This window comes from Chrysoperla carnea, chromosome 1, assembly GCF_905475395.1.
Source record: "Chrysoperla carnea chromosome 1, inChrCarn1.1, whole genome shotgun sequence".
NCBI lineage: Eukaryota > Metazoa > Arthropoda > Insecta > Neuroptera > Chrysopidae > Chrysoperla > Chrysoperla carnea.
The window spans coordinates 127816649-127833903 of NC_058337.1; the positions used below are offsets into that span (position 1 = coordinate 127816649).

The 17255-nt window shown below is 29.8% G+C and overlaps 1 protein-coding gene across 1 annotated transcript; it reads left to right on the plus strand.

Moving 5' to 3' along the window:
* Positions 1-264: 264 nt before the first annotated feature.
* Positions 265-15842, plus strand: LOC123294741 (serine/threonine-protein kinase 11-interacting protein; the record flags this gene model as incomplete). The annotated part of the gene is made up of 15 exons (XM_044875879.1): positions 265-1024; positions 2159-2352; positions 2936-3269; positions 3530-3940; positions 4028-4281; positions 4650-4791; positions 5358-5507; positions 7278-7388; positions 9439-9580; positions 9767-10158; positions 10409-10691; positions 10752-10951; positions 11710-12053; positions 12418-12573; positions 15780-15842. Coding segments are annotated over exons 1-15 (3936 nt in total), but the record flags the coding sequence as incomplete, so codon positions are not given.
* Between the last annotated feature and the right edge of the window lie 1413 nt (positions 15843-17255).

Below are 17255 nucleotides of genomic sequence, written 5' to 3' on the forward strand. Positions count from 1 at the left end.
CATTAGTTGAATCATCTATTAGTATTTATTAGCTCTATGAACAAAAATAGCTATCTCGTTTGCAATGAACCAGCAAGTTGATAAAAATACGAAACAGCTGACCTAATACAATAACAAATTATCTTATAATTCTTTGTCATCAAATTTATTTACGGTGTGAATAAATTAATCACAATATATAATCAAAAAAACGGTGATTATTTAATAAAATATTTAAATTTCAGAAATCGAAATGTTGTTATAAATAAAAACAATTATATAAAAATGGATCTATCATTATCAGATGTTACAAAATTATCAGGAATTTTACAAGAGAATGGTGATCAAATTTTAAATGGAACAAGTAAATTATCAATATCAGTGAATTTATTACAATATTTAAATAAATGTTTTAATTTAATCGTTGATGAGAAAGAGATTCAAGAGACACCAAATACACAATTTCAAGTAATCCATTCAAATGTATGTTTGGATGTATTTCGTGATTTACAATTTTTACATGATTTTATACAAAAAGTAATTGGTTTAAAAATTACAATTGGAATAAATTTAAGTGAACCATTCGAAGGTAGTGCGTGTATAAGTAAATTTCGTAATTTAAAATTATTAGAAATACGTAAAGTACCAGTTGATTATATTACGGGTATTAAAAATTTACGTTCACAAATACAATATATTATTTGTGTAAAAAGTTTAATAAATTCATTAGATGAATTATTAATACAGTGTGGTGGTGATAAATGTACAACACCATTTGTTTGGTGTGAATTACGTGAAGCATCATTTAGTTATAATAATTTAACGGGATTGGATTCAAAACCATTTGAATATATACCATATTTACAAATGTTAGATTTAAGTCATAATAAATTAGTGAATGTACAATCGTTATCATGTTTACATAATTTAAAACATTTAAATTTAAGTTATAATCAATTAGAACGGTTACCGTTGTTTAGTCAAGAGCAATCCAAACATTTACAAACGTTAATTTTGAAGAATAATTATATTGAAGATTTAGCAGGTAGGTTTTTTATTTTGTATTTTTATAACCTGTATATAGGGTGTCTAATTAAGTTGGCTGCATACAGGGCCGGATTTAAACTTCTGCCGCCCTTGGGCACTGAAAAAAAATGCATTGAAATACCACTAAAAGTGATGTAGTTTTGATATCTTATTTAAAAAAAATTAAAATTAAAAAATATTTGTTTTTGTTCTTAGAGTTATACATTTTGCACTCAGCTTGACTCATAATTATATTATAATAATTTTATTTACAGGCAAACACGCCTGACTTTTTGAATTACGAATTGGTCGATTAAATCTTCACAATCTAAACGTTGAAGTAGCTACGTCCGAGTCGATGCATATAATAGATAAGATATTGGTCTATTTGCAAAAATCACTCAAAAACATTCTTATTTTTTCCAAAAAAAACCAAATTTAAATTTTATGATTCCAGCAAATTAAAAAAATCAAATATTACCATTTCAAATCTTCTAATTATCTAGTCAAATTACACTTTGAAGTTTACAAAAATTCCCATAGAGCTAAAAATTGGTATGAATGTTCAGAATACTATTATAAATGAATTGTGAAAAGTCCCCATCAATCCTCCTTGTGCAAAAAATTTTATTGAGGGGGGAAGTTTGCAAAAATTGGTTTTTCCCGTTTTTCAGCAAAACGATGAGTTTCACAGAAAAAATATTTTTCGAAAATCTTATTAATTTTCCCAATTTTTATTGTTCACATCTAGGTAGATTAAAATAAGAAAAAGTACCTGGGTGTAAACAATGGAAATTGGTAAAATTGACAGGATTTTCGAAAAATAAAAGTACCCAGACCAGGTAGAATATGAATACCTATAACATATCTAAATTTCTAATAGATAGAAGAAATAATATAATCGCAGTGATTGAAATTCAACTGTAACTTTTACCATTCTTATCTGGAAAACCGCTTTTCTTTATAAATTTTTATCCACCAATGAATATTTAAGATAATTCTTGAAAAAATTATAAAGTTTCATGCCAATCAAAAAATGATTTCATGCCAATAAAAAATGTGTATAGAACAACCTTAATAGATAGTCTCCACATAAAACGTTTTACATAAAAAATTCTTCGACTTAATTTTGATTTCGTAATTTTTGTTTTAGGATTAATATCATTATTATGTTTACGGGAATTAGATATATCTTGCAATTGTTTAATTGATCATTCAACATTGTTTGCATTACCAATGCTTGCAAATTTACAAATATTATGTTTAGAAGGAAATCCATTAAGTTATCATCCAAATCATCGAAAAATTACATGTCGATATTTACACAGCAATACAATTAGTGTTAAGGTAATTATTTTACGTTGCAATATGCGTACGCACTTTATTTTAGAGATTCTTCGAATTAGCACGATATTTAATAATGCCTAGCACCTAGACTAAGAATCCTCTGTGACTTCCTTGAGAACGACCTGTCACCCGAAGACGAGACTAAAGAATATTGTCGAGGCCAGACGCCACGCAGAAAGCGCACAGCTTCTTCGTCGGGATCTCTCCAAGGATTGATGGATTCAAAGTTTCAGAACCAAACATTCTGAATCGCTTGTCGTATCCTTTGATTCGGTAAATTACAGAGCATCTTGCTATGGGAATGGCAGGCTCAGGTGAAAGGGGTGTTTGAGGCGACCCCTCTCGCGAGAACGAGTCTGCTGCTTCATTCCCTTTAACGCAGAGCTATACATAAAATTTTAGGCGATATCTTAGATATAGATCTTTCAAACTGAAATGGCACCGAGTAAAAGAGTTAGAGAGAGTGTCTAGATTTGAGTGCACATACATATACAATTACTCTCTCTCTTATTCGGTGTCATTTCATTTTGAACGACCTATAAAATTTTAATTTCGGGAATCATCATGGAATGATATTTTCTAGTTTATTCTGGATAATATGCTGTTATCAAGTAGTGAATCTATGCAAATTGGTACATATCATACGAATTCTGTACGTCTAAACGAATATTTACAAGAACGTCGTGACTATTTGAATTCATCATTAACAAATTCCGGAACATTTTCATCGGTATCATCACTTGAATCTATTAAACCAGCAATAAAAACTGAATTACGACAACGACCACGTAAAGGACGAAAAGTACGTGAAGCTATTATTAATGAACCAAGTATTTTACACCATTTACCAGAAAGATCATCAAAAATTAATGTTCAAAATACAGAACGAATTATTGGGGATAATGTTGGATCTCTAGGTAAGTTAACTTCTTATATGGAACGAAAATAATGTACTAAATTTCGGCTTAGGATTAGAAAAACTTGTTTAATTAAGTCATATTTTCCCTGAAAATTAATAATTATGCACCAATATCCAAGGTCGACGGGGAAGGGTGTTCCAAAACATAATTTATGAGGTTTTATAGATGCCCGATTTGTCGAAATTAGTTCATGTCAAAGATGTGCCCCCTTTCTCATTTTTTAGGTCGAAATAAGGTTGTTTTGTTTTTTTTTATAGAATCATCAATACACTTAGAAACAAAAAAACAAATTGAAGGGCTGCGAGAACAATATGGCGACTTATGGTTACATAGTAAAGGAAGTTCGTTAATTGTTCAAGATATTTTAGGAATGGAAAAAACACCCGTGCCAATGTTTTCATCTAGTCCATATTTAGATATAGCAAAATATATCACATCATCGGATAATGAAAATTCTACATCGAATAGTCCAAATTCATTAAAAACAATTGTACCAGACAATGAATCGTCAACTGTTACAGATGAAACTTATGAAACAGCGGCCACCTCGTCAGAAGTACCTAGTGATTATAATACAATCGTTGATTCTAATTATGAATCTGGGTATGACGAATCGGGTAATGTTGAAACTGAAGACGATGATAATGAACCAGAACCGGAAGAAGAAGGTTAGTTAGGTTTCTTTAGTTTAAACTTTTACTGCATATTGAGGAACTAATTTTTTTTTGAAACTGGAATTTGTTGAAATTTTTCAGAAGACGCTAATAGTAAGCTGTTTGTAGTTAATTCAGAATCGAATCCAGATAATCAATTATTTTTATGTGTAAGCATCGAAGGTAAAGTTATACGTGAACGTAACGCTACTACTGGTGTTACTCGAGAACGTTGGCCGTTATCAATTTTACAAAGTTGTGAACGAACTGATAAAGGGGTTAGTTTAAAATTTGATACGGTTAAACGTGATAAAGCATCACGTAATTATATTTTGGAAGATGAATCTGAAGCTCAGGTATTTAATTTACTTAAAATATTTACCGCGTTTCTTTACTGATTCCCTCATAATTGAGGTTAATTTTGTCCATATCATATTTTTATCAAAATAATAATTTTTTATCTGAACGCTTGTATCGAAAAAACTTCGAGATTTAGGAAAAAATGTCAAAGGATCCAATAGCTTTTTTTAAAATGATTTTTCAGTACGATTAAGATCACACTTTCTGACCAAACTGACTTTTTTCTACACCCCCCATACGAACAGTTTGCTCCCGATCCAGTAAAAAATCGAAATTGTAGTTTTTAATTTTTATGTCTTATTTAAATGTCTTATTTTCTCAACTATCGCCTTAATAAAAGCATTTTTTTTTATGTTTCTTTTAGAATTTGGTATCACTTTTACGTGAAGTACTCGATTCACGACCTTTAGTTGAAATGAATCAAACAGTGTTTCGTTGTATGAAATGCTCGACTCAATTTTCTACGGAAAACGAAATTTTAGATTTACAACGTATACGTAATTTAGGTACAATTCTTTTATATTTTAACCGCAAGGAGAACAAATTATATTGAATTTAATCCATTTATTAAAAATCTACGAATATACAGTGTATCGCATTTAAGATGAAGACACCCTCATATTTTGTTATTTATAAGAATATCAATTTGAAATTTTGTGCAGTCATACAGGGTGATGGGCTACATTTTTAAAGATACTTAAAGTAAATTAATTTTATAACTAGTGTGCTATGGAATGTAAAAACTGGATAAATTAAAAATGCGTATTTTGTTATAAAATCGGTGTATCGGTAAAAAAAATATTCTAAGCAACTTTTTCTAACAATTTTTTTCGATATCTCTAACCATCTCTGACGCTAGGCAAAATATTAAGAATCGACCCTATTTGTCAATTTGTAGTTGACTGAGTTTAAAGTTCTGATTTCGGTTGAGTATATTAAAAAATGTGACCCACCACCCTGTATAACTGTGAGAAATTTCCAATCGATATTTCTATTAATAACGAAAATATGAGGAAATCTTAAATGCGATACTAAGTATTTTTTTTATTAAAAAATTGTTTTATTTTATTAGGGACACAATGTCCATTTTGTAAAAGTAAAATTGTGATGGAAGTTGAAGACGAATATCCAAAACTCCTACCGCCATTAATTACAGCTCGTGATTTATCACCGGAAACAGCAGAAATAGCATTGCCACATTCACCATCACATTCAAGCATTGGTATTCTTTATTTTATAAAAGTTTCTTTTTAAAATCAGGATTTTGCGTCTACGTATAGGCCACGTATTGTTTACATGTTGGGCGATTTTAATATAAGCATCAATTTTTTCAAACTTTTTGGGAGGGCTCAAACTTTTATTCATCATGTTACTTCAAGTCATAATACGTCATAAAACAAAAAACACTTTTTTCGAGTAACAGAACATTGTATCAGAACAAAATTTTATATTCTGTCCTTATTTTTCAATTACTTAATTATTGCGAAGTACAGAAAAAAACTTCCAAAAATCTGTGCGTGATCTAAGGTATATTTTGAGACGACTCAAAGTTAGGTAAAAGTTAGTTAGTCACAGGTAAAACAGCCAAAACACGAAGCATTCGCTAGACATTTGGAAACGCATCTTCGTTGCAAATATTGAGTGCTTCAAAATAATTTTTGACGTCCTGTCCGACAATATGTTTCGCGTAAGTTTGACTTCTTCGACCCAGATGTCACGGAAATCATCGTACAAAGTTGAAGAGTATGGGTTGAAAAAATAGTTCCAATTTAGACTACCAGGTTGATTACCATGTATCAATAGGAAATCAACATGTAAACAATACACAGTCTATAAACTGTACTTCGTAGCCAAAAGTACAATCCTGATTAAATCAATTTTATTGGTTGGTGATCAGAATATATTAATCAAAACTAATATTTTCAAAATTTTGTAACAATTTGGCTTGAGAATTTTTTATTTTACTAAAGAATGGTTTTTGATTTTCTTTTAAAAGATAGCAAGAGTCTTTATTGCATGACAAATTTTTTTTACTAAAGTCGCTAAAATGCAAATAATTTCATCACAGGAGTGGGAGTATTTAATTTAAGGGGGCGAGTAAAAATTTTTTTTTAATACACGAATTTCGAGGTAAATTATGAGGATATTAAGGAATTTTGTGATTTAAATTATTTAAATTCGTATTTCAAAGTTTATAATAGCTCCAGAAAAGGCTTGATCCAAAATAAAATTTTCATTAAAACACAAAATTCTTTGAACGGTTTAATAATTGGGCAAATGGAGGCATAAAAAATCCTATGAGAATTTTGATGCTGCGAGTGATCAATTTTCAATTCCAATTAAAAAATATGGCTTCGTAAAATCATTAATTTTTTCGCCTGAAAGTAGACGCAATTAAAAATTATTTTAAATCTTTTTTTAATTAATTTGGGTCGGACTTGATAGACTCAAACTGGCAAATTTAGGTTTGTAAAAAGGTCCAAAAATGTTTCAAACAAAAGTTGTTCTATCTCTAACGGTTTACAAGATGGGTTTTACGGACCCAAGACCCAATTGACCTATGTTGCACATTTACGAACTCAACCTCGCTCAACCCTCAGCACGATATTAAAATTTTAGTTTGATATCTTTTTTCGTTTTTGAGTTATCGTGAACACAGACGGGCAGACAGACAACTGGAATTGGACTAATTAGGTGATTTTATGAACGCCTATATCAAAATTTTGTTTGTAGCATCAACATTTTTTTTACACTTGATACTGACATCTTAGCGTTAAAATCGAATAGATCATGCTTATTTTAAGAACAAGGCTACCAACTTATGAAGTGTATTAAAATTGATTCCACGAGTATATTTTAAAATGACTCATAGGATTTATTACGTCGCCGTAAAATAACAGGAGTAAATAAAGAAATTTTTTTTTGATAATTTTTAATTTTTTTTTTTCTGTTTTTGATAAAATTATTCACAAATAATGATATTATTATGTAGCGTTTGATGACCATCAGACATCTGGCGCTCCCTCGCGGCTTCTCAAAGTTACCGCTGATGTTCACGCCCCTGCGACTAGTTTTTCTTCACAGCTACAATCACCCACCCATTGTAAGATCTCCTCCATAATAAATAACATTTATAAACTTCGTTCTAATAACGCTGTGTCTAGTTACACATTTGGGTAATAATAATTTTTTATGTTTCGTCTACGTGAATGACTTGCTTTTAGAAAATTTAAATCTTTGAACCCGTGAGGTAATCTTTTAAAAAACAATGGCTATATCGTTTTCAGCATTCACCATCAGGACAATACAACTTAAAAAATGTTATTAAAAATAAACTTGGGCTAGGTTCAGTAGTAGAAACTATCAGGGACGGAACACACTAAGATAGTAAGGTTCACCTCTAGCTATTACTCCTCAAGTGCTGCAAGCACTGAACAATTCGCAGAAATTATGTTTAATCGTTTCATTTTTTCTCACTCTAATAACTCCTGACCAATAGACTTCACAAATTTAATGGACTGAACGCTCTGTATACTTCTCTCACAACCAGCGTTCTATTATGGTCATTATGTTGTCTTTAGTTTGCGGTACCTTATACAGTGTGGACCATTTTAATCGATTATGGCTAATAGCTCGTTTTGTAGTTAACCAATCAAAAAGTAACATGAACAAAACTTGCAGAGTTTGATGTGGGCATCATGTTCTGACATTGAACCTTGTTTTCGGGGTTATTTATTGTTTGGTTAACCATAAAACGAGCTATTAGCCATAATAGATTAAAATGATCCACCTTGTATAAGATGCCGACTGATCAGTTTGTAGGCTCTATAGTTTATCTTGAAAAATTTCGACTCATTCGAAGAGGTTCGGCAAACCTGAAGTCAATTATTCGCGTAGAAGAATCATTAAAAATTATTAAAACGCAAACATGTTACTAGACACTTCCTATTGAATAATTCATCAGATGCGTTATAAAAAAATATTTTTTGCTACGATTCACAAAATGTTTCAAATTAATAGTTTTCAGAACAAGTCCCAATTTCTTTTTTCTTTAATTTTCCTATCATTTTCTTTCATATGCGCTTTTGATCATTGGTTTGTGTTTTGTATTTTTTTTTTTCGATTTCTAAAAGAAAAAGTGTTAACAAAAAATTTAATAAAAGTTGCTAATTATTCATCAATTTCTAAATTTATCGCTTTTTTTTCTTTCTGTAGCTGAAAATAATTGAAAAATCTTGTGAATGAAATAATCATCTGATGGTTTTTTTATATTTCCTTACTAATTGAAAAATAGTTAAAGTCCGAAATTCATGATTTTATATGGATTTTCGATTCGACGCTAAGATGGTGATTAGATTATTAAAGTATCCAATAAATGTTGTTTTTCGGACTTTGACTATCCATTTATGCTGATTTTAATTCAATATTCCGATTCAATTAATTTAAATTCAAAAATTTTAAATTTTGTTATCAAAATATTAATAGAGAGTGTTTCAAAATATTTCTGCAAATATTGGAGTAATATTTTCTCCCAATCAAGAGCATAATATTCCCAGTAAATGAATTATCTTAAAATATTGGATGTGCAGAGAAATATTAGAAACTGCGAGAATCCGAACGTTATCACAACAAGCATTCTATAGATTCTCTTTGAGTACATTGTTAATCGTCATATTAATGTGGTCGAAATATTAAAGGTCAAAGGGAAACTAAAGAAAAGAAAGAAAGGTTATCATGCCTATTTATCCAATGAATGAATTTAACCTGTGTACAAATTCTGGCTATCCGGCTATGGTTTTTCTGACGAGAGCTCAGTCTTATAATTGATTCAAATTTTATCCAATTTTTTTTTCGAAATTTTAACTGCTTAAAACCCTCGTCTACAATTCCGGTAACGTTGAAAGTGACAAATTTTCATAGATAAATCGCCCATGGTTTTTCCTTTACCTGTTGTAGTTATTCATAAATTTACCGCTGCGTTCTTGAATCGTTCCTCGTAACATTTTCTTACTTTTATTCTGATGTGAGAAACTAGTTTCTCAATAATTTTTGATACACTCTCAAGAAATAAATCAGCAAAAAGATACCATATTTAAGTGCGTGATAGATATATAAATCATAACCAAGATCCATAATTCTTAAATAATTTTTAGGTTCAGCAACATCTTTAAATGAATCGATAATTAGCTCAAAAGTAAATACAGCTGACAACGCTACAAGAAGAGGTGATAGTGATATTGAAGTCTTAAGTGATCCAAGTCAAGATAGTATTGAAGTTTTAGCAGTTCTTGCACGGTTAGATTCAAAATATATTTATTTACTTAAGATTTACGTCTTAATTTACTTCTACCTCAAGTTGTAACGATTTATCGCTATAAATTAGAGCTCAAAAAGTTTATTTTGTAACTTTCTTATCTCGTAGAGGGAGTAAAATGTCGTGAATCTGTTCGCTTTTAACTTTCTATCCTCAATATTTTTCAGAGGTTCTAGTTTAACACCAAAACGTCGCCGATCTTCAGAAGAACGACGATTTGATATGCTCTCACCAATTTTAAGTACAACATCACGAGATCCACCAGAAGCCGAAATTTCAACAACCGGTTTATCGGCTACAGGTATTGTGGCCGGTTTAACTGAGAGTAGTTCTTCGGATTCATTGACGGATAGTGTTTGTACGGCTTATGAACAACGAAAAGCGTCTATAACGAATACTGTCATTAATGGAAAAGCCACCAATCCAGTTCAAGTAACTGCTGGCGATACATCGAGAAAACAAGATGAAAATACGTTGTATGAACAACCTGAATTAGAAATTACGGTCAACGAACCAAAAACAGCTGAGAGTGTTGGAATTTTGTCGTCAATGTTAGAAGGTCAGTGTATTTTAATTAATATAATAGGATCCATTAATATTGGGAAGAGTTTAGTCTTGACAGAATCCTATAGCTCCGAGACGTCTCGCTCTCGAGTGATAGGTTGTTCACAAGAAGGGTACAGAGGTCCCCTTGATCCAGGTGCTAGGGACCCATTTACGGTACCCCTCTTATGTATTACGTATTACTAATATTATTTTTGTAAAGCTTTGAAATATGAATGATAGAATCAAAATTTTTAACTTCTTAGGTTTATGGAATGCCACAAGTTCACTTACGTCAACAGCGAAACCTTCACTACCAAGTCAATATAAAATTGGTGATGTGGAATTTTCGTATGCGAATTTCACTCAAATTGATCATCGCGTAAAATTACATTTATTTTTAAATATTTTCGAAGATGAGAACGAAGAATTAGTATGGTTAATCCGTGCAGAAATTTTATCACATAATGCGGAGAAAACGTTTAGCGGTTGTGTTGTCTTGTCGACACGAAAAATTTATGTCTTGAAAATTGAAGGCGATATAATTGGGTAAATTGTTAAACATATGTTTGAAATTTCTTGGTTATTGATGTTGAATTGTTTTTACAGAGATGAACCTCAACAATGGCTAATTAAATCAGAAGGATATTCTGTTGATCGTCTTCAAACTGTGTTTACATTACCTTGGAAACAGGGTATTGGTTTCGAGATTCATAAAATTTCTTTGGTGGGAGTCGAAAGCTCTATATATATTTTATGCTTTTTACAAGATTTAGTTTATACTACAAATTTTTTGGCCCATCTTGCAGGTAAGAAAACTTCTATTTTCGATCATTGATTCATTAGCTTTCTTCTTATTCAATATGTGTCGGTTTTTCAATCAGAATTTTCACCATGCTGAGAGGTGCCCAGAACTGTAACACGAAAGTTTACAGTGGGGCACATATCATCATTTTCTCAGATAGTCAGATCGTACTTCGGGCTCTTGAGACGTCAAGATTCAAATCGAGGATACTCATTAACACGACAGGGGTCGCCTCAAACATTTCTTTCACATAAGCCTGTTATTCATATAGCAAGAAGCTTCGTAATTTATCGAATCAAGGAATAGCTACGACAAGCCCATCAAGGTTAAAGGGTTTTTTTCGCAGGACATGCGTAACACAGCTAAGCCGTACGACTGTGTTTGCCTGAAACTCACTAGGGCACGGTTTAAAAGAGTATTGGGGCTCTTGACAAGACACTGTCGATTGAACTACCAACTTCATAACATGGGGATCTTTGATGGAGAACAATGAAACCTCCATATATGTTATTTGCACCTGCATAAAATTACAGTGCGTCAGATTTTAAAATATTTATAAATTATAGCTCATGTGTTATTTTATCTTTTCAATAGTTTTTATGTGAAAGCATAACAAACAAACAACCTTACTTTCTCATTTATAACATATATGTATAGGGATTATTAAACCATTCTTCGTTCCAACCTTTCCACATTGAAAAACTAATCTTTAATAAAAAAACAAAGATGTCTTTAAAATTATTGTATGCTTATTTTCCACAGATGCTTCATTACCAGACACATGTGAATTAATAACAAAAACATCAGAGACAACAAAATTAGATATTTTACAATTAATATTGTCAAGTACATCAGAAGCGGATGCGGATTTAACCGTACGATTATTGCATGTCTTTACACAATGTACAATCAGTAATAATAACACGAATGAAGATGCAAATAGCAGTAATATAACAGCAGACGCACAAAAAGTTATTAATATGGGTATATTATTAGTGACAAATAGTGATATGATATTAACAGATTGTTTAGCATGGTTACAACCAGAATCAACTAAAACACCATCGGTTTATTCAACACAAAGTATCAGTAATCTTGTTGAAGTTGTAAGTACATATTTTTGTCTTTTTATAAATATTTTCTTGCTTTCATATTGGTCCAAGAGTTCCTAAGTTCATAAAACGAATTTACTTTTCAAGTTGTCAAGTGAATTTATTTTTCAAGTTGTCAAGTGTTTCAAGTGTGCAAATTGTGCTTACTTTAGCTACTTACTATTAGCAGTGTAAACGGTTAATAAAAATAAAAACATATTCCCATATTCTGTGCCGGATTAATTATTAGGCAGAGTAGGCAACTGTCTGGGTGCCCCGCATCGGCTACGGACCCCGTGCTCGCACAAAAGAAATTGAAAAAATTTCATAGAGAGAAAATTCAATTCCACTAAAATTTAATTTTTAATTTTTTATTTAGATCCGTGAAAATAATATAGTAACATTAAATTTTTTGGATGAAACCACAAATAAAAATGAACAATGGCAATTATCAACAATATCAAATTCAGCAATTGATAGTATTATTGAAGCAATACGTGGTCCATGGGAGCAATTATTTTCAATACCATTACAAGTAAACATTAAACATAATAGTGATTTTGTACAAACATAGTTTTACGTTTTATTATCTAATAATAATAAACAATCACAATCATCAACATCTATAAATAATAATAATATTAATACTAATAATTATAATAATAATTCATTTAAAATATTTATCAATATTTTAACACATATTAAATCAATATTGAATAATTATTGTTTTAAAATCTTCTCATATTTAATTGATATGAAAAAAACATGACGATCATCAATGTTTATCTATCATTTTGTTTTTTAAATTTATTTTAATGGGAGTGTTTTTTTATTTTATAAATAAATACAAGGTGACTCAAGAGAAATCACTTTACTTTGCATAACTATTACATCTATCGTGGTTCAATTCCTCGGTTTGTGGTTTACCTGCTTTTGGGGTAAAACTCAGATGCTGAATTGTGAAATTTTTCGATTGTTAGTTGATTGAAAGTTGTTTTGATGGTGAGGTTCTTACTGAAAGAAAACCTTTGACCAATTATAGTATATATCTAGATAAAACAGTTCCAATAAATTAAAAGCTCCGCGTATGATCTTTCTGGCGTATAAAGTGCCTGCATTAGAATAATTTTCGTTGAGATGATTGCTTTTGGGTCATCTGATGTAATCTTAATCAGAACAATTTACAAAATCAAAGTGAGTTTCAGCAACAAAGGCAAACTAAGTAAACGTAGAAAGAATTTCGAGAATGCGAAGTGTTCTTAAATAATTGATATTACATAAGAAATATTCCAACGGAGAATTGAATTAGAGATAATTATGTAAACTTTGTTCCATTTTAAAGATTGTTTAGAGGTAATGATGGCCTAGAAATAACCGAATACCATAAAAATTTAAAGTTACCATAACTTGATTGATTATAATTGCGCGTTAAATTTATTTACGTAAATTATACAGTGGCCTTAAGGAAATATTATGCGTCTAATATAAATAGGAGACTTATCTCTTTTTTAATTGGCCTCACGTTGAGAGCTAAATAACGTATGTACGCTAAATAATCTAAAAATCGATAAAAAAAAACTGGCAACAAAAAAAACTTTAATTTATCACAGTTAGGTTACGTGCTACAGTTCCACCCTTTTGTGGAAATTAACAATGACATGGAAATTCACTATTTATTATAAGTGAAATAAGTTTTCCATTACATTTCTTACAATGTTTTCTGAGTCAATTCTTATATTTCTTCCTTTTTCGAATCAATTTTAACGCATACCTCATTTTGTAATTTTTCGATCAAGCTTTAAAATACCATTTTTCTCAGGTTTTAGTTTTTTTTTATAAAAGAATCAGAACTATGCAAAGTTCCTGCTTCATCTATGGGAAGATTAAACTTGAAAAATTGGTCTAAAATCAATAACCTTTATATTACTATGTCTGATTTTGTTATATTAGCAGAATAGGTCAGATTTTAGAGTAAAGAAATACTTTATAACGATTGGATACTCAGGTCTTGTCGAATTTTGGTGTATTAGGCACTCGAATGTTTATGCTAGGCTAGGTTGTAAGGGCTTTCGAGATTGGGACAGAACTTAGGTACCAACGCAAACAAATACACCAAAAAAACTCAATATCTGATCGTACCTTTGAACAAACTGCTCTGAAATTTGAATTAGCAAAGATGAATATTATCTATTATTTTAGAATTATAATAATGGCCTAAATTCCAAAAGTGGACTTAAGTCGAGCATAAACCTCATAAAAACAAGTCAAAATTGTGCCTTTTTTAATATACAAAACCAATATAATAATATGTTCGTGGCCCATATTTTTTATTGATAAATTGCTTTAGCTAATTTTTATTTACAGCGTATGGTTTTTGCAAACGCATGCGTAATATTTAGAAGAGTGTAAATTATATTATTTAAAAATTAGTGCTATATTTTTTTTTCATTGACTGCCTTATAATAATAATTTTAAAATATGCGTTTCATATTTCATTTTTTCTAGTCTTCCATAAATAACCATTTTTATTTTTAAAGTAGCCATTTATATTAATAAATAAACTAATTTACTCTAAGCATAGACGAATATTATTAATAATTTAATTAATCCTTCAGAATGGCCGTCTTTCTTACCACAGTCATTACTCTTATGATGAGAAAAAATCTCATGCTATATTTCACACGCAAGTGTCAAGAGCGAAATTTCAAACTCATAATTCGAAATGAAATGAAATTTCAAACGCGAAACTTTCAAATTCATATGAAAGAAGAGTATATAAAATTTACTTACTTATTTAAATGTTCTGGATAGATGATGTCTCTTATAAAATACAAGGTGTTTTTTATAAGTTGACATATGCTTGAAACTCGAAAAGTAAGTTTACTGAAGTGATGAGAAAAACTCTCACGGCTGATAAAAAAAAAGTAAAGCGTAAAATTTTGTGAAGAAAATGTAGAAGAAAAAAAAACAGTTTAAAATAACCGTGAAAGAATCTCTTTACCCAACCGTTCTGAAGGGTTAAAATGGAAGCTATTTTTACCAAAAAACTAAGGAAATATTCGATATTACCAACGTAGTGAAAATTGTTTTGTGATGGTAAATAGACTCGAAATAGAAAAATACTCGTGGATAATGTAAATTATATGTAAAAATAGCTTCTACTATTCAAGGTTTATATATTTTACAGAGAGTTTATAGCTATTTGTTTAGTATCAATTTTACTTCACTGAATCAGCCAGCAATTGATTGATTATAGATAGGAAGAGGGCAATATAAAATGTAGTAATTTTCTTTACGGCTATCAGAATAGTTAGATAATTTTCTTTACGACAATCAGAATAATTTCTGTTAGTGCTACACTGTCTAAATAAAGCTTAACTCCCATAAATTCATGAGAAGACCTTCGACACAAACATTTGTAAACATTTCTTTTTTGTAAAAAAATATTACTTAAAAAGTAATCTCTGTGAAGTACATTATATAAACCTTGGCTTCTTTTGTAATTGTAAATACTAAACAATTTAAGATTTATAGATACTGGTTCATATATTTTTGTTTTTTTGTTAATTAATACTAATGAATTAATAATTAATATTGATATTGATAATATAAAAATATTTACTTATGATTTTTTTTATTTTTTTGAAATAATTAATAATGTGAAGCAAATATTTCTGTGATACGTTTTATAATAAAAACATATTTTTTCAGAATGTTTTTTTTTCTTTGTTTGTTTAATAGGATCCTTCTACTAGTCCTTGTTCTTGTACATCTTCAGGGGAGAATATTAATAATAATAATAATAATATTATAGGATTATTATTAAAAATGAATATATTGAAACATGAGCTGAAATTGTTATTAATTGAACAAAGTGTTTTTAATATAATTGGAATATTTCAGGAACATTTATAACAACAGTTTATAAAAAACTTGTGTGATAATAATTTGTTTTATTTTTTATATTAAAAGATTAGTAATATAAGAAATGAAATCGTTGTTATTTTTTTAGACGATTAGTTTACAGCAGGAATGAAAGAATAAATTAAGGCAGTATTCTGGTCTAGACATTTGAAGAAATCAAAATTCGAATTATTTTCGGAGATACAGCGGATTTTCTGGTAACGAATTACTCTGGTGGAATTGCCTTGCAAACTTATAACGCGTTTTTCTTGAAACTACATTTTCAAGGTGGTTGACATGATATCTCAAGTTCTACTCGACCGATTTCTTTGAAATTTGGTGAGAACTTCCTTATAAATCTCTCTATCGTCTGAACCCTTTCAACCCTCCGTGCAAGGCAGCATGGGGTGATAAAAATTTGAGCTATTGAAGTTCCAAATTCAATGTTCTTTCGCAGAAATACAGCTGTTTGAAATTTAGGTAAAATTTTTGTTCCTTTAATAAATTGGCGCAGTATATTTGTGTGTTTAGAAAATGACCCCTCTGTAAAATTAACGTAAATTTAAAAAAAATTCACAACAATTAGTACCTTCATTGGTATTGTCAACAGTTAGATTTATTTAAAATATTATTGACAAAGTTTAACAATAAAAAAAAATTATTAAAAACAAAAATTATTTAAAAACAAAATGGTGATTGCAATATTAAATTTTTCTTGAAAAATACAAGTGATTTGTTTTTAATATTAATGAAAAACTCAAATTGATTTTGACAAAAGAAGTGATGGATTCAAGAAAATTATCTGGTTATGTAATGTCAATCGAAAAAATCCATTTCATAAACTGACCACAAGTTTACATTGCATTGGAAAAACAATAAATAATAAATAGATTTATCATTTACTTTTTCACTAGAAAATTAATCTTTGCAAATAGTTTTCATTTAAACAAGTAATAAGAAACGAAAAAATTATACAGAAACCGGGACTTGAACCCGGGTTCTCTATATATCCGGTCTAGGACGTAACCGACTCCGTCACTCCTGTTCTAAGGGTCTGCAATGATTTTTCGAGCTAATATGCTTTCGTGGTGATCAATTTGAATTTTAAATTAATTTGCTAAAAAAATCTATAATATATTTATTGCTATAAAATACAAATTTTTGTGCGAAGTGCGAAATCGTTGTACGACTCAACGTTTAAAAAATATTTCGTAAAAAATAAATATCTCTTACAAATTTATTTATTTTTAAAAAACCCTGTGTGAATTGATTAACATATTGTAAATTTTGTACAATAATAAGTATACTTAGGCT